This window comes from Xenopus laevis, chromosome 6L, assembly GCF_017654675.1.
Source record: "Xenopus laevis strain J_2021 chromosome 6L, Xenopus_laevis_v10.1, whole genome shotgun sequence".
NCBI classification, from domain to species: Eukaryota; Metazoa; Chordata; class Amphibia; order Anura; family Pipidae; genus Xenopus; species Xenopus laevis.
The window spans coordinates 144,658,656-144,685,868 of record NC_054381.1 but is presented as its reverse complement, the minus strand read 5'-3'; the positions used below and the strand labels follow the sequence as shown (position 1 = coordinate 144,685,868).

The window sequence follows — 27,213 nt, the reverse complement described above, 5'->3', positions numbered from 1 at the left end:
CTCCTTTTTCTTCTGAAAGTTGCTCATGGGTTCGAAAGGTTGGGGATCCCTGGCCTAGAAGATGTATTAGAGCTCACTCTATTAAAATCGCCAGACATCATGTCTCTCTACATGCAGGATTTGTGCAAAAGGCAGTTATTTTGTTAGATTTTGTTTGTACTGGAATCAGTTATTTCAGTGAGCTCTAAAACATCCGCTAGGAAAGGAAGCCCCCCTATAAGATATATTGGATCAGTCATCTGACACCCAACTGCTGCTTGAAGAGAGAATGAAGAGAATCAGATGCTGAGAGAGGAATAGTGAAGATAAACTATTTCAGAAATAGTACCTTATTTTTAATTTATTGTATTTAGAAAGTTTATTACTTCAGTATAAGGAAGCTTATATTAAATTTTCATTTTCGCAATAGTTCCCCTTTAAGCAGAGAACTTACCTGAAAGGCGACTGAGAAACCTTGAATTTGATGGGCTTAATGTCCACTGAATAATGACCAATGACAAAGGAGAACAGAAACAAGGGCTTCTGTATCAGACTGGTTTCAGCTTAAACCTCCAGGGCTAGGGCTTGAGCATGCTCAGTTTGCTCCTTTCTCCCTCCCCCCTTCCCTCCTCCTCTCCCTGCTGTAATCTGAGCCCAGAGCTATGAGTGAGCAGGGAGAGACTCGGCAGGAATTGATGTCACACCAAGCTAATATGGCAGTTGCTATCACAAACAGAGAACACTTCAATAGCTATTTACTCAAGTATGGTAAAGCATTCTGCAGAATACATATAGTCTTATAGCTTGCAATATTGTGGCTAATCTATAAACTGCTTTAGTAGCTTTCCTTCTCCTTTAAATTGGGTAGTTACCTGTTTAAAAGCAAATGGACTTTAGGTCAGTAATATGCAACCTGTAGCTAGGGTTGCCACCTTTGGCTAAACCCGAACAATGGGGGCGGAGCAGATAGCATTGAGGGTGGAGCAGTGATCTTGGGGTCGGCATGATGACATCAGAGGCAGGCACAATAATGTCATGTAGCTCTGATGCTGGGTCAGGGTTATTACATCACTTATATGCAAATAGACGGATTTCTGTCCAGTTTTCACAATGTTTTAAATGGGACAGAACGTTTTGAACGGACAAACCCCTTTGACAAACCCGCACGGCTGGAACCCCTACCTCTATCTATTCTGCCCGATGAGTAAGACCAATCCTTTAACTACAGGTATGGGATCTATTATACAGACATCAGTTATCTAGTAAGCTCTGAAATACAGCAACGCTCATTTAGAGAAAAACGGTTTGATTTCCTTATTTCTGTTTCTTTAATAGCAACAAATTAACGGCACTTCATAATAACTAATAACTAAGCCACGTCAAGGTGAGTATCTTGGTGTTTAATTAGTTTTCATATATTTCCAAATATTAGTTTTACACCCAATCAGCCGGGATTTTTAGTGGTTTTCATATATTGGCAGATTATTTTTCGGGTTTCATAAGGCTAAAAAAAACCGAACAGAAAGTTGAGACCCGAACAGGCCTTAGAAAAACTGAACTTTTCTGCTCAAAACATTTAGGGGGTTTACTGTAATTAGAATTGTAAAAAATAATTTTAATAGCATTGATTTTTTTTTTGTTTTCGCTGTAAATAATAATAACCATTATTATCATCATTATTATTTATTTTTAAATTATAACAGTAATATCTATTATTATAAGGTTGTTGCAATTATTGATATTATTATTTTTTTTTCCCTTATTCAGGCTGTAACAGTGATATTATTATAAATCACCAGCTTGGATATTTCCAATGAAAAAGAAGAAACAGGAGGAAAAGTCTATTTGAAATCAGTTGATAATCCTATAGCCATAGTCGTGGGTCCTTTCATTTGTACAAATCAGTGTAATTAAAACTACAAGCCCCAGCAGGCCTTGCAGCCAACCACTCCCAGCTCAGCCCGTCCCTATGAGCAGCAGTAGCAGCAGGAATGTGACAGGCGGAGGAGAGAGAGAGGAGAGAGAGGAGAGAGAGAGCAGAAGCGCTGGAAGTGACAGTTGGGCAGAGGCGCGCGGGACGGGGTGACAGAGAGGAGGAGACGCAGGTGAGTGTCCCGGGCAGAAAGCGCAGCGTTTGTGCAACTCCTTTACTGAACAGTTTGTCCTACAGCTGCTGCTACTGGGTGTGACCCGCTCTGTGTCCCCTTCTCACGGGCAAGTCCTCCTCATTATTGTTTGTACTTGTGTTTATTTATATGTGAGTTTATTCAGTCAGCCCGGCTCTCCCCAGTGTTGTTCTTATTGGAGTTATTTAGCGGCTGAAAGTAAAGGAGAGGAGTGGGGATGAAGGCGAGATGTATCGTTGTGTTGTGCCGCTGAGCTACAGGACCCCCGGAGCAGCACTGAGAGACACACAGAGAGAAAGAGAGAGAGAGAGAGAGAGAGAGAGAGAGAGAGAGAAGAGCTTTATGTGCGGCTGTTTCATCCCAGATTATTCCTGCCGCCACTGGGGCCCCTGGGATTAGCCCTTTCCTCTGAGATTCATCCTAATAACCTGCTGCTACTGACATTACTCTCACATACAGACCCTTGTCTGTCTCCTATACTCTCCTCTTATATATATCCACTGTCTCCTATACTCTCCTTCTCTTTTATATATCCACTGTCTCCTATACTCTCCTTCTCTTTTATATATCCACTGTCTCCTATACACTCCTTCTCTTTTATATATCCACTGTCTCCTATACTCTCCTTCTCTTTTATATATCCACTGTCTCCTATACTCTCCTTCTCTTTTATATATCCACTGTCTCCTATACTCTCCTTCTCTTTTATATATCCACTGTCTCCCATACTCTCCTTCTCTTTTATATATCCACTGTCTCCTATACTCTCCTTCTCTTTTATATATCCACTGTCTCCTATACTCTCCTTCTCTTTTATATATCCACTGTCTCCTATACTCTCCTCTTATATATATATATATATATATATATATATATATATATATATATATATATATATATATATATATATCCACTGTCTCCTATACACTCCTTCTCTTATATATATATCCACTGTCTCCTATACACTCCTTCTCTTTTATATATCCACTGTCTCCTATACACTCCTCTTATATATATATATATACATATATATATATATATCCACTGTCTCCTATACACTCCTTCTCTTATATATATCCACTGTCTCCTATACACTCTTTCTCTTATATATATCCACTGTCTCCTATACTCTCCTTCTCTTTCATATATCCACTGTCTCCTATACACTCCTCTAATATACTTCCACTGTCTCCAATACATTCCTTCTCTTTTATATATCCACTGTCTCCTATACACTCCTCTAATATACTTCCACTGTCTCCTATACACTCCTTCTCTTTTATATATCCACTGTCTCCTATACTCTCCTTCTCTTATATATATCCACTGTCTCCTATACTCTCCTTCTCTTTTTTATATCCACTGTCTCCTATACACTCCTTCTCTTTTATATATCCACTGTCTCCTATACTCTCCTTCTCTTATATATATCCACTGTCTCCTATACTCCTTCTCTTTTTCATATCCACTGTCTCCTATACACTCCTCTTTTATATATCCACTGTCTCCTATACACTCCTCTTTTATATATCCACTGTCTCCTATACACTCCTTCTCTTATATATATCCACTGTCTCCTATACTCTCCTTCTCTTTTATATATCCACTGTTTCCTATACACCCCTTCTCTTTTATATATCCATTGTTTCCTATACTCTCCTTCTCTTTTATATATCCACTGTCTCCTATTTACTCCTTCTCTTTTATATATCCACTGTTTCCTATACACTTCCTATCACTCTATGTTTCTTTTTAATTATATCTACCCACTCTCTTTCTATTGTATCTGATATCTATATATCTATCATTTAGCTAGGATATCTCTCTCTCTCTCTCTCTCTCTCTCTCTCTCTCTCTCTCTCTCTCTCTCTCTCTCTCTCTCTCTCTCTCTCTCTCTCTCCATTCTTGGAGGAGTACACTGATCTAATCCATAAAGTTTGGGATTTGGCATCATGTTGCATTAGTGTCTAGGTCTGGGCTATCAATTTCAGGGATTTATTTTCTGGAATGTTTGGGACTGGGAGTTTCTCAATAAGAGGTTGCATACCTTAAATTTACACCTAAAAACAAAACCAGTTTGGATGTGTGTAGTTTAGTTACAATCAAGTGCAAAGAACTTAGGGAAAAAAGGAAATTATGATTATAATTTTTATATAATGAACTTTATGGGGGATGGCATTCCTGTATTGTGGAGCATTCTGGATAAGGGGATAAGCCAACCCACAGATGTGAATTCAGCACAAAATGAGTCAGTGAAATGATAAAGACATATTTGTTGCATGTGTACGGGGCAGATCTGCTTTCCTCCCCCCTCTCGCTCTCTTCTCAAAAAAATTATATATATATATATATGTGTGTGTGTGTATATAAAGGGGTATAAATGTGGGTGTGTTCCTCTATATCTGCAAGCATGTAGCAAGAAATCTCCTGCAGAAATAATCACATAGTAACAAATGTAAATCTTTAGAGATTATTTTATATAGAGTTGACACAAGCGCCAGTACAGGTGTGCAATTTATTATCCATAATCCTTAGGACCTGGGGTTTCCAGATAAGGGATCTTCCCATAATTAGGATCTTCATACCTTAAGTCTTCTAATAATCATGTAAACATTAAATTAACCCAATAGTCTGGTTTTGCTTCCAATAAGGATTAATTATATCTTAGTTGGGATCAAGTACAAGGTACTGTTTTATTATTACACAGAAAAAGGAAATAATTTTTTTAAAATTGGAATTATTTGATTAAAATAGAGTCTAAGGGAAATGGCCTTCCTGTAATTCAGAGATTTCTGGATAATGGGTTTCAGGACAACAGATCCTGTTCCCATACAATGTTATTCTGCATTTGCCCCGAAATATAACCATTGAAGACAAAGTCATGTTGAATTGCTCAAATGCTCGTCTTTTGCAATTGACATTTTCCTCCCCCTAGTTTTCAAGATATCAGCAGTTTTTTTACACTGTCAATATAATGCGATTGAAACAACAACGCCTTGTAAAAAAAACAGCTAATATCTGGAAAACTACAAACGAAAATGCAGAGGAGCTTAAAAGAGGAATGTTATAGTGATGCGCGGGTTCGGGGCAACCCTGCTGCGCCTTTTGGGGAGCGTGTTCAGGTTAAGCTCTTCTGCCTGCTCTCCCCGCCCACAAACTTAGACTGCCGACTTCCGATTTTTGTCTGGTCTATAAATGGAGGGGAGAAGCGGGAGGTTCGGGTGTGGGTTGAGCTGTTTTCAACCCGCACATGAATAGAATGTTACATTAGTTTGTTACCATGGTTTGCAATCGCATTCAGGGCCGGGCCGCGCCGCACGGGCGCCCTAGGCAAGCTGGGCCGACACAGCGCTGGCCCATTGTGAGTGCGAATGAGCGAATTGGCGCTCTCGTGCTGTACCCTCTCTGCCCAACCTTTTCTGCCCTTTTCTTCTTTCTGCACTAGAAAGAAGAAAAGGGCAGTGAGAGTTGTGCAGAGATGGGAATGGACTAGGGGTAGGAGACAGAGGAGTTACGTGCCTGGTGCCCCCCCAGCTTTGCGCCCTAAGGACGTGCCTACTCTGCCTACCCCTTGGTACAGCCCTGTTTGCATTTCCTTTAACTCACAGGACCAGTTGCTTGCGGAAGCAAAGGAATAGGCTTAAGGGGTGCCCCATAACTCATGCAGTTTGCTAAGTTTTATTTTTTATCTGAGTATCTGCAAACTATGGGGCAAATTCACTAAAGTGCGAAGTGGCTAACACTAGCGCAAATTCGCCAGCGTGACGTCATTTCGTTACTTCACCGGTTTACTAACGAGCGCTGGCGTAAATTCGCTAGTGAAGTGGACCTACTCTAGCGCTACTTCGCACCCTTACGCCAGGCGAAGTTGCGCTATGGTGAAGGGATGTAACTACGCTAACTCTTGCGCCAGACTTGCCTTCGCCAACTGAGACCAGGTGAAGTGCAATAGAGTAGATAGGGATTGCTTCAAAAAAGGTTGAAATTTTTTCTAAGTCCCAAAAAACGCTGGCGTCTTATCCTTTTTTAAGGGTGATAGGCTGAAAAAGATCGTACATTTTTTTGGGTGTACCCTCCTTCCCCCCTACATTTCCTAACATATAGCACATAAACTATACAGTGGGCACATGTGTAGGGCAAAATAACAACTCTGTTTTATTTTATGAAGGTTTCCTGGGCTTGTGTAGTGTAATGTATTTGCTGCTACATATATGTCCATTCAACTTTAACTTGGCGCCGTATGCAAATTAGGCATCGCTACGTAACTTCGCATTGCTTGACGAATTAACGCTAGCGCAAATTCGCTACCGTTCGCCTCCCTGAGTGCAACTTCAGATTTTTGTGAATTAGCAGCGCCCTGGCGAAGTGCGGTGAAGTGCGGCGAAGGCGCACTTTGCTGCTTAGTGAATTTGCCCCTAAGTGTATGGAGGTATTATTGATGTAACTATATTTAAAGAGTTGAAGGGCTGTAGGCATATATAGCAGCTCTAAGAAACGGTCTTCTCTATGGTTTTGTTGCCCTTTAAAGGGGTGGTTCATGTTTAAGTTAACTTTTAGTATGTTATAAAATTCTAAGCAGCTTTTCAATTGGTCTTCATTATTTATTTTTTATAGTTTTTTAATTGTTTGCCTTGTTTTATAGTTTTTTAATTATTTTCCTTGTTCTTCTAACTCTTTCCAGCTCTCATACGGGGGTCACTGACCCCACAGAAAAAACAAATGCTCTGTAAGGCTACAAACGTATTGTTATTGCTTCTTTTTATTACTTGTCTTTCTATTCAGGCCTCTCCTATTCATATTCCAGCCTTTCATTCAAATCAATGCATGGTTGCTGGGGTAGTTTGGATCCTAGCAACAAGATTTTTGAAACTGCAAACTGGAGAGCTGCTGAATAAAAAGCTAAATAACTCATCAACCACAAATAATAAAAGATGAAAACCAATTTCAAATTGTCTCAGAATATCGCTCTCTACATCAAACTAAAAGTTAACTTAGAAGTGGACAACCCCTTTAATCTCCAAACTGTCAGTTGGCCAAACACTGTCAGGTTGCTGCCTCACCACAAATGTCCCAGGACGTATTTGAAAGAGATCTGAGAGCAGTTTGTTACCTGGGATTCTCTCTCTCTGGTTGGATAATGAACAGGCATCAATATACAGATATCTATGGCAGAAACATGTGCAGCCAATAAAACACCGGTGAAGGAACGTAATGAATCCAGCACATCCTAAGCACATTATAAATCAACTGTGTAGCACAAGCCGTATGGCGTCATTAATATCTGATTCTTTATTCTGTGTCTAGAGAAAGATTAAAAGAGAGAGAAAAAGGGAATTGTTCAGCCTGGGTGAGTTGCAGGGGAGAAAAGAGAATGGAAATGCTACATATAAATAGAACAAGGGAGATAAATGGGCAGAAGGGGGATATAAATCTCGGCTCCTTCACCTGTTCCTCATCTAAAGTGGCTCGGCTCTTGGAGATTTACTGCTTGCCCTTTGGGAGCCGTTCTCAGAGCGGAAGCCAGACAGACACTTAGAAATGGGATCAGTCAGGGTTGTCCAAGCTCGACCCTCCAGCAACGCAATTGTATTATCCATGTGGCAAAGCTGGAATTAGAAAATTAAATTGCATCTTGTATGTTGGACCCGCAGTAATGCACCAGGCAGGAGGGGTCATTTACGAACATGCTTGCAAATGCGGCTGCTCTAATATGGACTTGTTAAAGCACTTGTGCCCATGCACGCTCCTACACTTCTACATAGTTGCAAACGCGTTGTGTCTCTTCTGATCAATGGGGTGCAGCTGCGCCTGTTAAAGTTGGGGACACCTGCAGCTGCCGCTACAATGGTCCTGGTGATTGTTCCTTGGTTCTGACAGCAGGTTGTGTCCTAAATAGCACCAGACTTGCACCCAGTAAATTAGAAACAAATGATGTCTTGAACAGATACTTTGGAAATGATGCAAACCTGACACATGCCAGACACACCCAATGGGCATGAAAGTGCAAGTGCAACTGTGCCAATTTTGACACATCAGATCAGGTGCAATTACAGTGGACACAATGCAGAGACGGGCCACAATTATCTTGAAATTATGGGGAAAAAACACACCAATTTGCATTTAAAATGGCTCACTGCACTTGTGGCTACCATCATGAATAAGCCCTATGCTTTTCAGAACTAGGAAGTGTCCAAGGGTACAGTCGCTGAGTTTGCCATAAATGTAATCTATAAAGCCTGGAGCGAATCTGACCTGCATGCTGAGGATCAAAAGCAAACTGACAGTTATGTCCCATGTGCCCTCCCTTCAAGTCACTGATTGGTTGCGAATGTACGCGTGTCACCAGCCGCTAAAGTTCTTGCAAAACTGCAGTGAAAATTCTTAAAAAAAAAATTGGCACGCATGAAAATTGGCGCACCCATAAAAACTGATGCACGGCAAAATTATTCGACGCTCATTGACTTTAATGCATTTGGACAAAATTGTCGCGTGTATAAAAATTGTCGCTCACATCAAAATTATTTTTCCACCGCTTCGCTAATTTTTATGCAAAGCGAAACGGGACAGATTCGCCCATCACTATTGCTAACTAGTGACAGGTTAGAGAGCTGCAAAGCAGGAAGAAATGTTCTGGATATTAAGTTAGACATCCACTTACTCCAGCCTTTATACATTACATTTTTGGTTAACTATATTACAAACCTTTTTTGTATTTTGTACAGCCTATGTATTAAACCAGTTTTATTTGTACGCTGAACTGTTCCTTTATCAACTGGGACTGCTCTCTGTGCAGCAGGGATCTGCAGATGACAATTCTATTGCTGAGAGTTTACTGAAACAAGCTATTTTACTCCAGAGACCTGCTGCTTTGCTGAATTATTAGACCCAAATTTCACCTTTCTTATTAAAAAACTAAATTCTGAGCTTAACTAACCAATTGGATTTGGGCTAAGGGCCCCATGATCCCTAACACTGGGACACATTTATCAAAGGTCAAATTTCAAATTCATATTCATTTTTTTTAACTCTAATAAATTCAAATATACTCAAAATTCGATTGGGGAGTTATTTAACCAAAAAAAAATTAGAATATCTATAACTTGAACAAATATTACTGACACGAAAACTCAAATCTAATAAGAATTAAATTCGACTAAAGTCGAAACGAGTATTTTCATCCGAATGTCAGGAAGGCTAATAACATGCTCAGCTTAGTCCCTGGACCTCTCCAATTGACTTATACATGAATTCGGCAGGTTTTAGGTGGCGAATAGTCAAATTCGAATTTTTAAAGGGCCAGGGCTTGATAAGTCTTGAATCAAGTTTGGATTATCAAATGATCACAATTCGAATTTGAGAGTTTTGACCATAAAAATAATATAATCGACCCTTAATAAATCTGCCTCTAAGTGATTAGGTATCGGGTGGGCCCCAGACGCCTTAGTCCGACCCTGGCCCCACCACCGCCTGGAACCGGAATGCCCTTATAACGAATATTGCTGACACGAAAACTCGAATCTAATTAGAATTGAATTCGACTAAACTTGAATCGAGTTTTTTCATCCGAATGTCAGGAAGACTAATAACATGCTCAGATTAGTCCCTGGACCTCTCCAATTGACTTATACATGAATTCGGCAGGTTTTAGTTGCCGAATAGTCGGATTCGAATTTTTAAAGGGCCAGGGTTTGATAAGTCTCGAATCAAGTTTGGATTATAAAATGATCACAATTCAAATTTGAGAGTTTTGACCATAAAAATAATATAATGGACCCTTAATAAATCTGCCTCTAAGTGATTAGGTATCGGGTGGGCCCCAGACGCCTTAGTCCGACCCTGGCCCCACCACCGCCTGGAACCGGAATGCCCTTAGGGCATCTCGACAATGCATTAGTCTAGCCCTTTGCCTAAATAGGACTAATTCACGGCTGACCCTAAAAGAGAACAGATGCTCCCATTATAGAATAGGGTCAGATGTAGAATAGTAGAGATGTATGAACACCTTCTGCTGCTGGACTTATTACATATTATACATACATTATTACACAGTACAATTGGGAATACTTGCCTATCATTGAGTAAATACTGAAAGTAAAATGAGCTGATTATGAAAAATATTTTGGGGAAGTTCTAGAGCAGTGATCCCCAACCAGTGGCAACATGTTGATCACCACTCTCTTGGATGTTGCTCTCAGTGGCCTCAAAGCTGATGCTTGGAGGCAAGTTTTAATTGCATAAAACCCTCCTGTACGATACCAATCCACATAGGGGCTACCAAATAGTCAATTACAGCCATTATTTGGCACCTTCAGGAACTGTTTCATTCTTGTGTTGCTCCCTTACTCTTTATACACTTTAATGTGGCTCATGGGTAAAAAAGGTTGGGGGCCCCTGTTCTAGAAAAATGCAAGTAGCAAACATGATGTTTAGTGAGTCCAAGCCCTAAAGGAACAGAGGAGTGAAGAACAGAAAGAAGAGGAGGGAAGAAAGGGAGAAGAGGGGTTGACAGGAAAGAAGAAGAATCGAACAATAAAACAAAGATGACGCCAATACCATCAAGTCCTGACCCTGCAGCGGTTTTATGTTTTTAGTGATTAAAATTGAGCGCTTCTTAGAGAAGCAGAGAAACCATCTGTGAATGTATAAACCAAGAAGAAACTGCTCAACCTGCTCTGCTTCTCTTATAGATTATTCTGTCCCCTCTGTCTGGCTTCCGTTTGCTTCATCAGATTTCATCTGAAAATATTGCTTGGATGAAAGCCTGAAAAATTAAATTAGCACACATTTAATTCTTGGCAAATAAAGCAAAGAGCCATGCATCAAGCCCACATAGCTGCTATTGAATTTAAAATAACTAGCCCTTTTTATCATCTTGATTTTCCTGCCAGTCCCTCCATCCTGGGAACGATTAGCCAAGTACTTCTACTGAGCAGGAGATCCGGTATATGCATGATGTGTACAACAACGAGGAACTCAAAGTTCATGATCTGGAGGCACTAGATTGGTGCCTAATATATAGAAAGAGTCAGGGGAAATAAAGGAAGAGTTACTACTTGTTCTTCTTTCATTTCTCTTACATTGTACCTCTGAAATTAAAACACTATACACTTGGTAATGACTTAAAACGGAGCCTAGTCATGGTGGAGAATGATCAGGAGACGCTTGCTTACCTTCAAAGCTGGCTGAGATCTCTGCCTAAATAGATAGGTGAGTGATGTGTAAGTCTGTAAAAAACCGACCTGCACCCAATCCTAACCTGCCCTATCTCAACCAGCACCAAACACAACCTGGAGAACCATCATACACCTGCTCTTGAACTGTTCATCTCTGACATCACCAGAAAGGGTGGGGCAGGCACAAGTATATAAATAAGCAGAAGGCATGCAACCAGAATAGTTGGGGGATGCAAAGTTGTAGGCAAGAAGGGCCATAAGCAAAGTACAGTCCACCACATTTCCACAATCCACTGATGTTCTTTGGTTGCCCAACCCATGTTTGTCTGTCTGTCTGTCTGTCTATCTATCTATCTGTCATCCATCTCTCTCTCTCTCTCTCTCTCTCTCTCTCTCTCTCATTCATTCATCTGTTTTTCTATCATCTGTCATCTCTCTCTTATCTATCTTTTACTCTCTCTCTCTCTCTCTCTCTCCTATACACTCCTTCTCTTTCATATATCCCCTTTCACTATTTCTATTAATGACCTCACACTGATATACTGACATGTACTGATCATCCTCATTATATCTACTACCCGTCCTTACATCTCATTAGCTATATCTAACTAATTACTTATACTATCTCTCTATGTATCTATTTAATTATATCTATCCACTCTCTTTCTATTGTATCTGATATCTATATATCTATCATTTAGCTAGGATTTTTATCTCTCTCTTTCTCTCTCTCTCTCTCTCTCTCTCTCTCTCTCTCTCTTTCTCTCATTCATGCATCTGTTTTTCTATCATCTGTCATCTCTCTCTTATCTCTCTTTTACTCTCTCTCTCTCTCTCTCTCTCTCTCTCTCTCTCTCTCTCTCTCTCTCTCTCTCTCTCTCTCTCTCTCTCTCATTACCTATGTATTATCTACCCCACAAAACTTTGAAGGTGGCAATTCCTTCTTGGGTTTTCCCTGTAGATCTCACTAGTGTGTCAAGTGCAGCTGAAAATATTTGTTAAAGGGGTTGTTCAACTTTGAGTTAACGTTTTGTATGAGTAGAGAATGATTTGCAATTGGTTTTAATGTTTTATTGTTTGCTGTTTTTGAGTTATTTAGCTTTTGATTCAGCAACTCTGGTTGGTAGGGTCCAAATTACCCCAGCAACCATGCATTGATTTGAATTAAACCTTTTATTGTTTTCTGATAGAGTATAAGGAGGGGGTACAGAAAAAAGAAAAAGGGAGGGGAGGGAAGGAATAGCCGAAGTACATACAGCACAAGTTCCATTACATTTTCAATGGGAATACATATTTCTATAACTTTCACTTCAAAACAAAACCAAAGCAACAAAAAAAAAAAAATCTGCAAAATTAAAGATACCCAAACACACCAAGTGTGGTTCTATCCCCTAAAATATCCCCGGGGGTGTATCTGAAATAGTCTGATCTATCTCACTTATGTATTTAATGAATCTATATAATTTTTCCACAGTAACCATATATTCCAAAATTTATCACTCTGATTATGTATTATATGCGTGATTTCCTCCATTTGTTTGCGTTGATTTGAATAAGAGACTGGGATATAATTAGTGGAGGGTCTGAATTGAAATATGAAAAATTCTAAATTTGCAATAACAATACAATTGTAGCCTTACAGAGCATTGTTTTTTTAGATGGGGGTCAGTGACCCCCATTTGAAAGCTGGAAAGAGTCAGAAGGAAAAAGGCAAATAATTTAAAAAATTAATAATGATATCCATTCTATGGCATACTGAAAGTTATTAAGATGGGAACTTTCGTTGTTATCAGAGAGTTTTGGGCTTTTTTTTATTTTTTCAATCTGCCCCTCACTAAAACAAATTACCAAGGGTCGTAGTAGTCAAAGGAATAACAAAAATAAAATGTTTTCAAAACATGGGGAAAAGAAAGCAAAAAGCCACATTCATTAAGGCAACGCAAATTGAACGAATTAAGATTAGGAAAACACGACAATGTCTCCATTTCTGCTGCTGTGCAGAATACAGATAATTATTTGAATTCTCTTCCCTCTCATCATGAAATAGGGCTCTAATGGTGAATTCTTTCATAATGAAGCTTTTGCCATTGACCTACCTTGACACGTTCAGCAAGGAGAAAAGCAGCAATATTTTTACAACAATGTAATTACAACGTTAGCTCCTCGTGTGGATCTCTGTTTCCTATTCAAGTTCAGTTGGAATGTCGGCTTGCATAGAAAATCAGATCTGCCAGCTCAAGAGAAGGTATCCATTGCTGTGTGCTGCAACGTTGGTGTGTCCTTATTTACTGACAGGGGCAGCGTGCAACAATAATAAGTGCAATCCACCAGTCTATGGACACTTATTTTACCCATATACAAAATTCAAATGTAAAAAAGGGGAGCAACACAAGCATGAAAAGTCCCTTGGGGTGCTAAAAAAGGGCCATGTTTGGCTATTTTGTAGCCCCTATGTGGACTGGCAGCCTACAGGAGGCTCTGCTTGGCACTATACTTCATTTTTATGCAATTAAAACTCACTTCCAAGCCAGTAATTCAAAAATAAGCACCTGCTTTGAGGCTACTGAGAGCAACATTCAAGGGGTTGGTGAGTAACATGTTGTTCATGAGCTACTGGTTGGGGATCACTGGTCTAGACAAAAGTCTAGACAAAAATTGTATATGCTCCTAGGTGCAAAATATGGTTTAGCTCACATAAGTATGCTTTTTTTTTGTGCAATACACCCCTGTGTAATAAAAGAGCCAAATCTCCAATTCCAATAGTAAGTGGTCAAAATAAATACATTTCAACTGAACACTGTTCTGCATCTCCCTGCAGATTCCCTGTAATGTTTTAAAAATAGTAAAAATGTTTGATATGCAGAAGAGATGCTATGAGTTCCCCAACACTAAACATGTGTAGAGCTGAATGGTCAGATATACAGACAGAAACAATAGAATTCTACCTGTATCTGACGATTCAGCACTAACAATGGCCGATGTTCGGGTGCCTTCAAAGGTGCCCGATTAAAAATTTTCAGCCAGCCCAATCGACAAGATGACCAATATCCAAGTCTTCTGCTGATATCGGTCGGCTCATCTCCCACCATACACGCACCAAATATCACCAAGTATGTGTTTAGTACTGTATTATCGGTGCATCTATGACCACCTTTAGGGATGCTTTACATAACTTTTAAATGTTTTTTTTTGGCAGCAGTGTGAGCATGCTTTCGGATGACACACTTAGCATGAGCAGGTTGGTGGCTTCAACTAAGCCTTCTAGACAATCTAATGGCACATGTACATCCGCAAGCGCAGTGAGCACAGTGCAATCACTACGGTATGTTTTTTCCCCACAATGCAATATTTTCCCCAGAATTACAGTGTCATTTAGTGATGTGCGGGTCGAGAATTTCTCAACCCGCACCCGACCCTAACCCGTCCCTAACCCGTCCCCTCCCAATCCACACCCGGCCCAGGCCCGCTGCTGCCCTCTATTTATAGACCCTTGCCCGACCTGTGCCTGCCCCGCAGTGATGTAACAAAGTCTATAAATTCGAACTGCTAGGTCATGGACAGGGACAGCAGGAGAAGAGCTTGACCCGGACCCTCCTGTGACCCAAAGATTTTGTGCAGGAGTCGGCCCAAGCCCGTCCAACCCGCAGTCGCAAGAGGGCAATGTGCTTGGTGCCATTGCGCTGTTCCTACTGCAATTGTGCCTGATTCACTGAAATTACTGCAACAGCACATGCAAAACTATATTCCAGTATTCAGTGTGCAGCGTGCAAGTGACATCTGCACCTGATACTTTGAGTGCTACTCCTATTGTTGGACACAAAGGTAACTCTGGAGCTACCAGCTACCGCATGGTCAGGAGGTGCGGGTAGTTCCAGGGTTCCTTTGCCTCAATAGGTGCATCAAAACTCAATTTGAAATTGAAGGCAGGAAGGATTGGATGGTGCAGAGCATGACCTTTTTGGGGCTGTTTGTTCTGGGGGGGTGCCAGTGACATCATGGGGCAGACCGATGACAAGGTGGGGCTATGAAGTGGTGATCGGCAATTGGCTAGAAGATCCGGCAAGCTCTTCTAAAAACAGGGCTGTCCAGATCAAAGCCAGAGATGTGGCCAGGGCCGGGCTAGGATGGCAACCCTGCCTGCAGCATCGCCCTTCTGCCATGTGAGCATGCATGCCGACCGGAGGCATCAGATGAAGAGCAAGTATACACACCACCCTCCCTTTGAGTGCCTTTGCACGCATGCGAGCAACCAAGCGTAAAGATCAGACTCTGCAGACCGGACTGGGATAGGCAGCAGAGAAACGTACGTGCCTGAACCCTCCAAGCTTTGCACCCTAGGCACGTGTGACTCTGCCTACCTCTAGTTCTGGCCCTGCATGTGGCAACCGTAGAGCGACTATAAGGAAGTGCAAGGAGCTCATTTTGACGTAAGTACTTTTAATGAAAGTGGTTGTATTTGCAACTGATTGTGGGGACTGCGATTGTACTTGATCTGGGCATCAATGAAGTCAGAAAAGTGTTTTATCTAGCAAAAAGTATGCCAAGAGGATGAAAGAATACCAGCTAGTAAAGGATGGCAAGAACCCAGAGAACCTTATAAATAGTGAGTGTGAAAAGGCTTGTACAAGCTGAAAATTGTTACTGCCCATCTGTTCATGAATTGCATTATCATATATTTTCCTAATGTTTTATAATTGCTTTGTTCCTTCAATGAAACTAGATTTTAGATAATTATAATCAGACAGTGTTAACGAGAGAGACTGTGAGTAGCACAGCTCAGTAGCTTTGGCTCTGCGACAGGCAACCTTTCATTTACCAGCTGGTCACAATAAGTTGCCCGAAGGAGCGGAGACTCGGCAACATCTGGCAATCTCCTTGATGGTGGATTTGTCTGTGTTACCTTGTGCTTCAAAGACTTCACCAGTTCTACATTTGCATTTGAAGACATCTAAAACTAGAGATTTAATTAGCTAACTGACCACCATTAAAAAGAGTTCCTTTTATACTTAATTTAGATTGCATGGTCGTTATGCCAACAATCCTCTCTCTCCCTCTGTACTGTTGGCCAACACTTATCTCCAACGCCTTATGACTATCAGCTTGAGCCCACAAACCCTAAATACGGCATGATGAATCATGAATTGCACCAACCACCTTGCAACAGCTTTGCATGCAATTTGCATGTCCCGATTTTTAACTTCTGCTAATAAAAAACACGATTCCCCTGTGCACTTTGCTAAGTGAGGCACGTTCTTTGTTTAATGAGAAAGCTCGGTTTGCACTATGACACCAAAGATGAATTTATCATTCAGGGATTGTAAACCAGTAGATGTAATTTAGCTCCTCGTGTTCAAATAATCCGTGTGCGAGAAAATGATTTGTGTTTTATTAGCGGTGCCAAGTAACACGTTTATTTTTGGCTCGTAAGAAGGGATATTAATGTGCAATGTTTCTTACATAAAAAGGGCCGGGGGGCTTCTTGTGGAGAACCTGGCAAGATGGGTTTCTATGAGTGTCATTAAGTTGCCAACTCTTTTTATCGGTCCCCCTGTATAATGGTGTTTAATGCCTCCCTGCAAGATAAATTGATACAGGCACTTCCTTTAATTATCCGAGTCAGTGGCAACGGGGTTTCCAGAGATGAATAGAGTTTTTGCTTGATTAAAACGGCAAATATCATTATTCAAGATGTTGTTGCTTTTAGGATAATTAAGTTGTTTCGGTGCTTTTTTTTTTAGTCTGTATGTCATTTATTAATTTGTGTCCAAAATCCACGGCTCCAGAAACAGCATAATGGCGATGGATAAGAGAAAGAAGGTAGATGGGTCTTGGAGAAAGGTTTAATAAAGGAGTAAATGGTTGGCTGTCCTCTGAAATCAACCTTCTTCCCCTGTTTTCAATTTAATCATCTTCTTGGCCTCTGTCTGGGCAGGACACCACTCACTTCAGGCTCTTTTTTGGCATTGTGCATCTGAAGTTATTTGTTCTGTATCTATCACGTTGACCTTGGTCTCTATCTTAGCAGGGAACCTCATAATATTAGTTCCATAGGTACCACTCACCTTGCCCTCTGTGCAGCTAGTTTACGTTTGTGGTTTATTATTCGATATGTTCTTACCTTCTAACTACTTATTTACCTTGAATGTACTAATCCTCTTGGTCTGGGCACTGTATGCCTGCGGTTACATACTGTGCATTTATCATGCATCTTGGCCTTTGGCCAGTGTACATCTTCAGGAATTTAATTTGTATGTACTATTCTTCTTTTCTTCTATCTAGAGTGCATAAGTTTAAACAATAGTCCTCCTTGTCCTCCGTTGAATTGAAGACCTATATGGCTGATCATTATGTGTAAACTGTTGCCTCCTGGTTCAGAAAATGTCTGAAAAATGTTTTTTAAGCAAATTCAGGTTACATGTCAGTGACCTTGTGCCTTTATAAGTTCTTAACTTGACTTGTCCAGATGGTCATGTTCATCATGGGGTCCTGATGGGAGTTTCTTCATACTCTAGCCTAGATCTAGATCCTCTCTGGAGATTTGTATGAGAGTCACAATAGCTTTGAATTCTCAGATATACATGAGGCCTAAGGATGATGAGGATATAAGGTGGTACTGGGTGCTGGGCATGGGAGCTACAGTGGAACATTCAGAATTGTTTTGTATAATATCTTGAACAAGTAGGGCTAGGCACATTTGCACCTGGGCACTAACTCATAGCAACCAATCAGTGTTTAGCTGTTTTTCAGCCGGCTGCAAGTTGAATAAGTTGGTTACCATGGGTTACTTCCCAGGTGCAAATAAGCCTAGTGTTTATAAATGACTCCCCACAGTATCCCGTTACTGTTGAAGGAAAAGCCCATCTGATTGATGATTTTGTTTTAGGCATGTTCTCTTCTCCTTGACTCTTCAGTGTCATTGTGGTGGAGTTCCTTGGAATCTTCCTTTCCTGTTAATCCCATCACCAGTATAATGAGAATGCTTTGATTAAAGGTGGCCATACACGGGCAGCTGTTTTACTTCCAAACGACCGATTCCAGAACGTTCCAATAATATTGATAACCTATCGGATGGTTGATGGTGTACGAACGATCGTCAGGCGAACGATCGTTTCAATATCATCGTTCGCAAAATTGATCGGATGAGTTAAAAAATGTTAGTTGTTCAGGGATAAAATCCCTCTTTGTGCATGTCAGGATTGTAGCACAAGCCAACGAACATATATGGAACGACGAACATATATGGAAGGACCCGAACGTTCTTTGTTGAAAGTTTCATTTGTAACTAAATGAACTATTTAAAGAAATAAATTGGTGCTGACTGTAGGAATATCAGCCTATCACCTCATATGTGAAAGATGTTTATTATGCAAGATATAAATGCATAAGTCTGCATGGAGCAGGGAAGGAGAAACTGACTTTATACTACAGACAGAGACACAATGCTGGCACCACTCCTCCTTTGTTGAACAATGTTCGTCCATACACAAAGCAAACAATACAATTATATCTGTTCTTTTAATCATTCTCCGTGGATGACATATCGTATGGTAAAATAATCGTCAGACGATCATTTAACGATACGATTGTTCATCGCAGAACGATAAAAGTATGCCGTGTATGGCCACCTATAGACGTAGAGATCCACTTGTTTGGCGACATGTCGCCAAACGAGAGGATCTCTTCCCGATATGCCCACATTGAAGTGGGCGATATCGGGCTGATCCGATACGGGCGGTCTGATCGCTGGACCGCATACACGCATAAATGCGGCCACGATCTGACGGGATTTTTTAACCTGCCCGATCGATATCTGGCTGACTTTCGTCAGATATCGATCTGGGAAGCCCGTCGGATGGCCCCATTCACGGGCCAATAAGCTACCGAATCAGTCTGTCAGTAGCTTTTATCGGCCCATGTATGGTGGCCTTAAGAGTGACGGTGTTCCTATTGGCTCCTACATTCAGCCAGATAAGGGTCGAGGATATCTGATCCTGCTCAATCCTTGTTATGAAGTCTAGAAAAATCCCATTAATGTGATCCAAGTTTTGGCCCAGGTGCCAGCTGATCGAATCAGCTTTATTTGACCCACCATTTGGGTGGCAAATCAGGCAAATATCTAATCATTTGGAAATACTACATCTACTCGTGTAATTGGGGAGTTCTATTTATTAAGCCAGAGACCCCGGCAAAGGGAGACGTTCAGTATAACGAGTCACTGGGGAAAGGATGTAAAACACAATCCATGATTGATTTTCCAATCTTTTTATCATTTTAAACAGGAAATAACTTTTGAAAAATGCAATCCATATTGATTGTATTTACTGTGTACTTGTAGTCAAGGTCTCAAAGATAACAACAAAGATAAAGGGAATCAAAACCCTTGTGTTCAACCGTACTTTACCCAGTTGTTGCTGGACTATAAATCCCAGTTCCAATCCCAATAATCTTCAAATGGATGATGACAGCTGGAAGGCCGACCTAGTGCTGGTAAGAAGGTTGGTCATTGGTTGGTTCCTAAGTTTTCAACCAAACCATTAAAGTCATATCAATATAGAGTTCTGGACAACTAAAAATGAAAATTTTTGTTCACAGATATTTTTTTATTCATCTCAAATGTGAATATTCAGATTAGGGTTCTCATTCGGTTTGGCCAAATTGTTTGTGGAGGAGTTGGTATTTGGCCGCATCCAAAAAAGGATGGAATCTGCGCATTCCTAATTTGAAGCGCTGCATAAAAAATTATGTATTTGTCATTTTGTTGGTTATGGGCAATAAGGCAAGAAACAATATAAAATATGATTCTATCAAGATCTCTCTAAAGTGGAAGGAAGATTCGATTGAAAGTAAAAGAACCGCTGCCCAATTTGCTGACTATTCAACCTCTTTTCTTGGTTCCAAAAAGGCATCCAGATATATGTCATATGCTTTGTTTTCTAAACCTATCATTCCCTGGCTGTACTGTCATTCACCAGACACCTCTAGATGCAGAACTGAACCCCAAATATTCAAATAGGTTCATAAATGCACAAGTGAAGTAGAAAACATTTTAATGGTCCATGACTGCATAGGAATCAACATTAAGCTTCACTGCTAAATCGCTTATTAAGTGTTATGGATCAGATCGGCCCCCAGTCCACAAACCCATGGCAACTAATCATTCACTCCACCTGCATAGACCTGATTAAACTTCATAACTGATTGTTGCTATGGTTTTGTACAGCATGCAAATTTGTTTACTAAATGAGACCATTATAATCTCTTCTTTGCAACAGATGCTTCAGGCTCTTGGCTTTGCTCACACACCATGTCAGTAATTAACAGTACATAAGCGTACATACAAACTAATCTTTCTTGGTTTTTATATATGGGGCCCGCAGGAAATATGTTGAAATTAAATTCTAGTGAAAAGATTAAAAAAATCATATTTGTAACTTTAAATGTTTTCCAATTTTGGAACAGCTCATTTTTTCTGGTTCTTACATTAATATAAATTGATGCACTAGGTTCTTCCTTTGTCATAAAGGTAGGTCTTGTTTTGAAGGGCCATAGGTTTAGGGTTGCCACGTGTCTGGTTTAGACCAGGGCAACCCGGTTTTTAGAAAGGCTGCCCAGGTCAAAACTGCCTGCCTGGTTTTCCAAATTAGAAAAACCAGGCAGGGGAGATTGACACAGAGATCACCATGTCATAGATCACCATGTCATAGTGATGTCATTAAACTGCTTTGCAATGTCACAGCCACTTTCCCAAGACATCACCTTCCCCCCCACCCCATATGGCTTTCTGGATGAGGAAAGGTAGTAACTAGCGATGAGCGAAATTATTCGCCAAGTTTAGCTGCAAAAAATTACACCCATAGCCTCCAATTTGAAATTTTTTTTTTGCCAAATAGAAACAGGTCAGATTCGCCCATCACTATTAGCAACCCAACATAGGTCAGACATTCCTACCTAAATAACAAGGCTAATAAAAAATAAGGCTACCCTGGGAAGGCCCCCTGGGCAGATTGAGTGCGGTATTTAGCAAATACACTCCCAAGTTTGAGAGTTTGGGTTAGGCCCTGTAATAGGTGGACATTTTCTTACCTTCTTTACAAACATTTGTTGTCCAACTAGTACCCATTTATGAGTACTCAATTAACAGTGCAAGTGCAGTGCACAAAGTGCAATTTTAGGGGCAAGCTGCCAATTTTTTACCCACAATGCAGTGCTTTTTCCACATTTCCAGATTAATTGCAATTTCTGTTGGGATGTTCCATTTCTGGCATTTGGCGTCATTAGTAACGACTGCCCCGACTCGTTAGGTGTATTAATTTACGCTATAGGTCAAAAGACCTATTATACCTGTTATAGGTGTCCCTAGGTTCAGTGCACACAAAAATGTACAAGTTCAAGAAGTGGCTTTAGATGATCATTCCTGAACCACTTTGTTAGGAACCTAGTAGATATGTATCCTGACTTTCCTTGGTATCCTGATAGTGATCTCATTACGATTTAATTGGGCCGACGGGACACCGGGAAAAACCTGGTGAGCTCCCATGACCAACACCTGCTCCCATTACCCGTCAAAAACTGTGAACGCTCTCCTTTCTCTCCTTGCTACACCTGACCAGCCCCTAATCATGCCCACAAAGGACAGAAACAAATAGGGATGGAGGTTTGTGACCTCTGGAAGAGATCAAGACAGGGGCTGCTAAGGAGGGACAGGGGCCAATGAGGTGGCAGCCCAGACGCCCCAGTCTGACCCTGCTCACCATAATACTAAATGATACCATTGTACAGAGGTGAGTTGGGTTCAGGAACAAAAGTCCATACTCCAGAAACTAAAAACAGACATATTTTGTAATGCTTTTATGTAGCTGATTTGTAATCATTTCTTTATGCGATTAATTCACATTTTGACAGTCTCAATCAATAAAACTGTGTCCTAGGCCTACTGGTGTGCACTTGTCTTTATATCAATGTGATCGAGAGGAAGTGCCAAGTTTTTTTGTCAGTATCTACTGCAAGTACATTTTCCCTAAAAGACCTAAAAAGCTGTAGGAGTCAGCATCAGCAGAGAAGTAATGGATATTGACATGCGATAAAAATAGAGCATCCTGCCGAGCCTCTGCCACTGATTGGGAAACTGGAGACCCAGGCACAATGATAAGTTAAGAACTAGCAAAAGTGTGTGTGTAATGTAGCCTGAACCAGCGGGAGTTTGCAAATTTGACCCTTGTGCTGAGTCAGAATCTGGTGAATTGCCGGGACTCTGATGGTCCCAAAATGATTTCTGTGGCCAATTCAAGGTAATGGATAGCAATACCACAAAGGAATTGATGTAGGAAAACATTGCTTTTGGCCATTACAGAACAATATGACTGATTTTATAGAATAAGCAGGTGATCCTTATAATCTTTAAAAGGGGGTTATTTACTAAGACTCTAATTTATCTAATCTTTTTATTTCACCAAGCTCCCGTCCACGATTTTATCAAATCATTATTTATCAATAAAATTACTCGAAAGAGCTGGGTCCAAAAAAGACACGATAAAATTGAGCGAAAACTCAATTGGTCCTTTTTTTCAGATTTGACACCCAAATCGCTCGAAAACCTGAACATTTTTCAGATTATCAGATGAAACCCAGTGCAGATCGCAATATTTTCAAATTGTAAAAGGGACATCAGCCATTTACTTCTACATGACTTTGGCAGGTTTGAATTGGCGTTTTTTTGGATTCAGACTTTCAGCAGCTTCTGGTTATAATAAATCTTGAAATTTCTCTAAAAATTTTAGTTTGTGCCCAAAAAAACTATACCAAAAAAATCAAGATTTAATAAATAACCTCTTAAATGTTTCTGTGCATGGCCCATTGTAAAATCTATCTTGATGATTGATGTTTTTCTATGTGGGAAAAGCTCTACCAATAGAAATTCTTTAGTGGGGTTCTACAGCTGATTTTTGATAGTGTATAGCAAAGCTGTGGGCTGACAAGAGGATACAGCAGATGAACAATGGATGTTTTATCAAGGCTGAAGCTGCCTGATGACTCATAAAAGAAGAGAACGAAACAAGAGGGGGTGATTATACAAACACCTTGTAATATATCCATTAGATGTAGGAAAAATTAAATGGAGATATATTAGACCTGTAATAAAAAAAACTGTATCCTAGGAGTAGACTTGTTGGCTTTCTAAGGAAGAACAAGTTTTGTTAATATATTTGCTCCTTTCAGAATGGAAACAGAATCATTGAAGATCCTTTGCTTCAAAGTTGGACGTTAGAACAAATAGACATGAGAAGGGAGAGGCAAGAAAAATTTTTTTTTGGGTTCAGTAACTTATTGGGCAAAAATGTTTCCCCAGATACAAAATATACTCCCCATATGTAATAAAAGGCACTAATTTTGCCCTGGAGCAGTAACCCATAGCAATCAATAAGATGTTTGCTTTTAGACAGTGCACAATAATTTAAAATTTAAGCATACAAGAATTTATCTGTGCACATAGCCGAGATTAAATTAGAGGGAACATTGAATCTCTGTATTAGAGAGGGTACAGAGAAGGGCAACTAAGTTGGTACAAGTATGGGAAAAAAAGTATGGAAAATCTTAGCTATGAGGAAAGACTGGCCAAATTGGGGATGTTCCCGCTGGAGAAGAGGCGCTTAAGGGGTGATATGATAACTATGTATAAATATATAAGGGGATCATATAATAATCTCTCTAATGCTTTATTTACCAGTAGGTCTTTCCAGCTGACACGAGGTCACCCATTCCGATTAGAAGAAAAGAGGTTCCGCCTAAATATTCGGAAGGCGTTTCTTACAGTGAGAGCTGTGAAGATGTGGAATTCTCTCCCTGAATCAGTGGTACAGGCTGATACATTAGATAGCTTTAAGTAGGGATTGGATGGCTTTTTAGCAAGTGAGGGAATACAGGGTTATGGGAGATAGCTCATAGTACAAGTTGATCCAGGGACTGGTCCCATTGCCATTTTGGAGTCAGGAAGGAATTTTTCCCCCTCTGAGGCAAATTGGAGAGGCTTCAGATGGGTTTTTTTTGTCTTCCTCTGGATCAACTGGCAGTTAGGCAGGTTAAAAAAAAGTTGAACTTGATGGACGTGTGTCTTTTTACAACCTAACTTACTATGTTACTATGAATCCTGGATTTCAATGGAGGATTCCCATGACAGAATGCTTTTAAACTCACCCCCAAATCTCACCATAACTGGCTTTCACGGCTCAACATCCTTTAGTCATGACATAACCACAAAGGAGTGTAAATATACAGTATTTTAATTCCTCTAATGCACTTCATTGTTTAAGTATATGTTAAATATCAGACCTGGGCCAAGCCATCTGGACACCCAAGGCAACCCAGCCAACCACTATTTCTCCTCCTCGGCACGTCCACGGGGGGAGAAAGGTCGGACCAGGGATAGGCAAAAGAAGAGGTCCATGCTTGGTGTGTCTCCCCCCTTTGTTGTGCCCTAGGCATGTCCCTCTTCTGCCGACTCCTAGTTCCAGCCCTGTGTTATATACACATGGTCATGCTATAGATGTGATGCAGTAGATTTATGAGGCTCAGAATCCTTTGATTGTAGACCTGCCAACTCTAATCAAGGTCAACCATAAATCAGGAGTTCATATATGGATTAGAGGCTCTCAGATCAATAAAAGAATATACACATGAATATGTATTTCTTTACTTTAAGTGTTACTTGCAGCTAGTGAGAAATAGAACTCATTATTTCTGATTAGTATAATCGGCTACATGCTCCTAATAATAGAATCCAAATGGCTACAAGAAGAAGCTGCTGATTTATCTTGGTTACAGTAGTCATACCATATTATCCTTGTCTTTATTCTACTAAGCATGACCTGTTTGCCAGAATTCCATTCCTAGTGGCACAAATGGCAATCTTAATACTCACTTTAGATTCCTACGTGGGTTTGGTTGGGCAGGCTTAGACAGCTGACCTGCTATACCCCTAACTCCTTTACTGCTGCCCGACTCTACCTGTGCAACCTCTGCCTTTAACCCGACCCAGGAACTAGAAAAAACGTAACATAGTAACAAGTTAGGTTGAAAAAAGGCACACTTCCATCAAGTTCAACCTTTTTAACCTGCCTAACTGCCAGTTGATCCAGAGGAAGGCAAAAAACCCCATCTGAAACCTTTTCAAATTTTCCTCAGAGGGGCAAAAAATTCCTTCCTGACTCCAAAATGGCAATCGGACTAGTCCCTGGATCAACTTGTACTGAGCTATCTTCCATAACCCTGTATTCCCTTACTTGCTAAACACCATCCAGCCCCTTCTTAAAGCTATCTAATGTATCAGCCTGTACTACTCAGGAAGAGAATTCCACTTCTTCACAGATCTCACTGTAAAAAAAAACCCTTCCGAATATTTAGGTGGAATCTCTTTTCTTCTAATCACCGTATGTGACTTCATTTAATTGCCATCATATGGGAGTCATATCAACCAGGTCAGGAGAATAATACATTTACCATGAAAAGAAGGCTTTGAGATTAACTTTCCAAGATTAATACCTGAAACATGTCTGTGTGTGTTTCACATTGTTAAGTCTAAAGCAACAGTAGATATACAATTGCCATTGGGTCCTACTTTTATATCTTCATATTTCTGTCTTCCTGTTTTTTAGGGCAGTTGTTGACACAGCATGGCTTGCAGCAGATCCGATGCATAGAAGATGTCCATGGCTTGTACGGAGCTTTTACATATTGCCGGAAAGACACAGAAGCTCGATGAATGCAACAATGTGGACTGGGACTATAATGGCTGCAAAAATGACATCAGCGACCCACAGGCTTTTTGTTATGAGAACCACCATATGTCTTTTGCAGCCTCTCCCAGCCAATATGAGTCTATACCGTTGGACCCATCAGAAGAAACCCAGGATCTGCAGTACTTTCAAAATGTCTATGGCAAGGATGGGAAGAAGGTGTGCTGCATTGAAGAACTAGAGACTTCTTTTACATATATTGATGAAAATGTCAATATAGAGCTTGTAGCCCATCATCCGTCCAATAAGAATGGCCACGGGCCTGTATGTCATAGTTTGGATAGAGACATCCAATCAGAAGGGATCCAGGAAACCTCTATAATGTCAGATGATGAAGGTGTATCTGAAGCCTCTGGGAAGTCTGTAGATTATGGCTTCATCAGCGCAGTGACTTTCCTAATAACCGGTGTTTTACTTGTGGTCATTTCCTACCTGGTCCCTCGGGACAGCCGATCAGATCCAAACATCACGTCTGCCAGGCAGATGGAACAAATAGAGAAAAAGAACGCTATCATTGGTGCCCATTTGGACAGATGCGTGATTGCGGGCCTGTGTTTGTTAACCCTTGGTGGCGTGGTGCTTTCTGTTTTATTAATGATTTCGATGTGGAAAGGGGAATTGTACAGGAGAAAAGCACTGGCAGCCAAGGACTCGGCAAAACTCTATGGTTCCATTAATTTCAACCAATCCAAGTCAGGCGGGAATGAAAATGCAATGGTTCAGGAAGAAACCGTTGACATTGTTGCCTAGACTGTCTGCATTTTGGTCATTTTTTTTACTCCTAAGTAACGACGTACACCGAGAGTCAAAAAGTAGAATATTGTTTACAAAAAACTGCTACGATCCATGTTCTATTTAGCCACCTGGTACTACTGACAGTCATTGAACACCACCCTTTGTACAGTGATTTACTACTAACCACCACAATCCAGACTAACAGTAGAATGTTTGGGTATAATGAAGGCTTATGTTGGTTTATAACGTTGTATTCAGTTGTTTGGGTGTTGCGTGAAATGGAATAAAATATAAAGAGTGCATGCTTTATGGGGTATAAATGGTTGTCCTTTCATGAAAACGGCCAGTAATACTATTGCAGTCATAATGTTGCAGGGTTGAACACAGAAAAGAAATATCCTAATCAAACTC

The 27,213-nt window shown here is 40.5% G+C and overlaps 1 protein-coding gene across 1 annotated transcript; it reads left to right on the top strand.

Moving 5' to 3' along the window:
• The first annotated feature begins 1,284 nt into the window (after window positions 1-1,284).
• tmem74.L (transmembrane protein 74 L homeolog) lies at window positions 1,285-27,109 on the top strand. The gene is made up of 3 exons (XM_018268210.2): window positions 1,285-1,363; window positions 1,747-2,084; window positions 25,927-27,109. Exon 3 carries the CDS (start codon window positions 25,975-25,977, stop codon window positions 26,815-26,817), a length of 843 nt encoding a protein of 280 aa, XP_018123699.1. The 5' UTR covers window positions 1,285-1,363; window positions 1,747-2,084; window positions 25,927-25,974; the 3' UTR covers window positions 26,818-27,109.
• The last annotated feature ends 104 nt before the right edge of the window (window positions 27,110-27,213 follow it).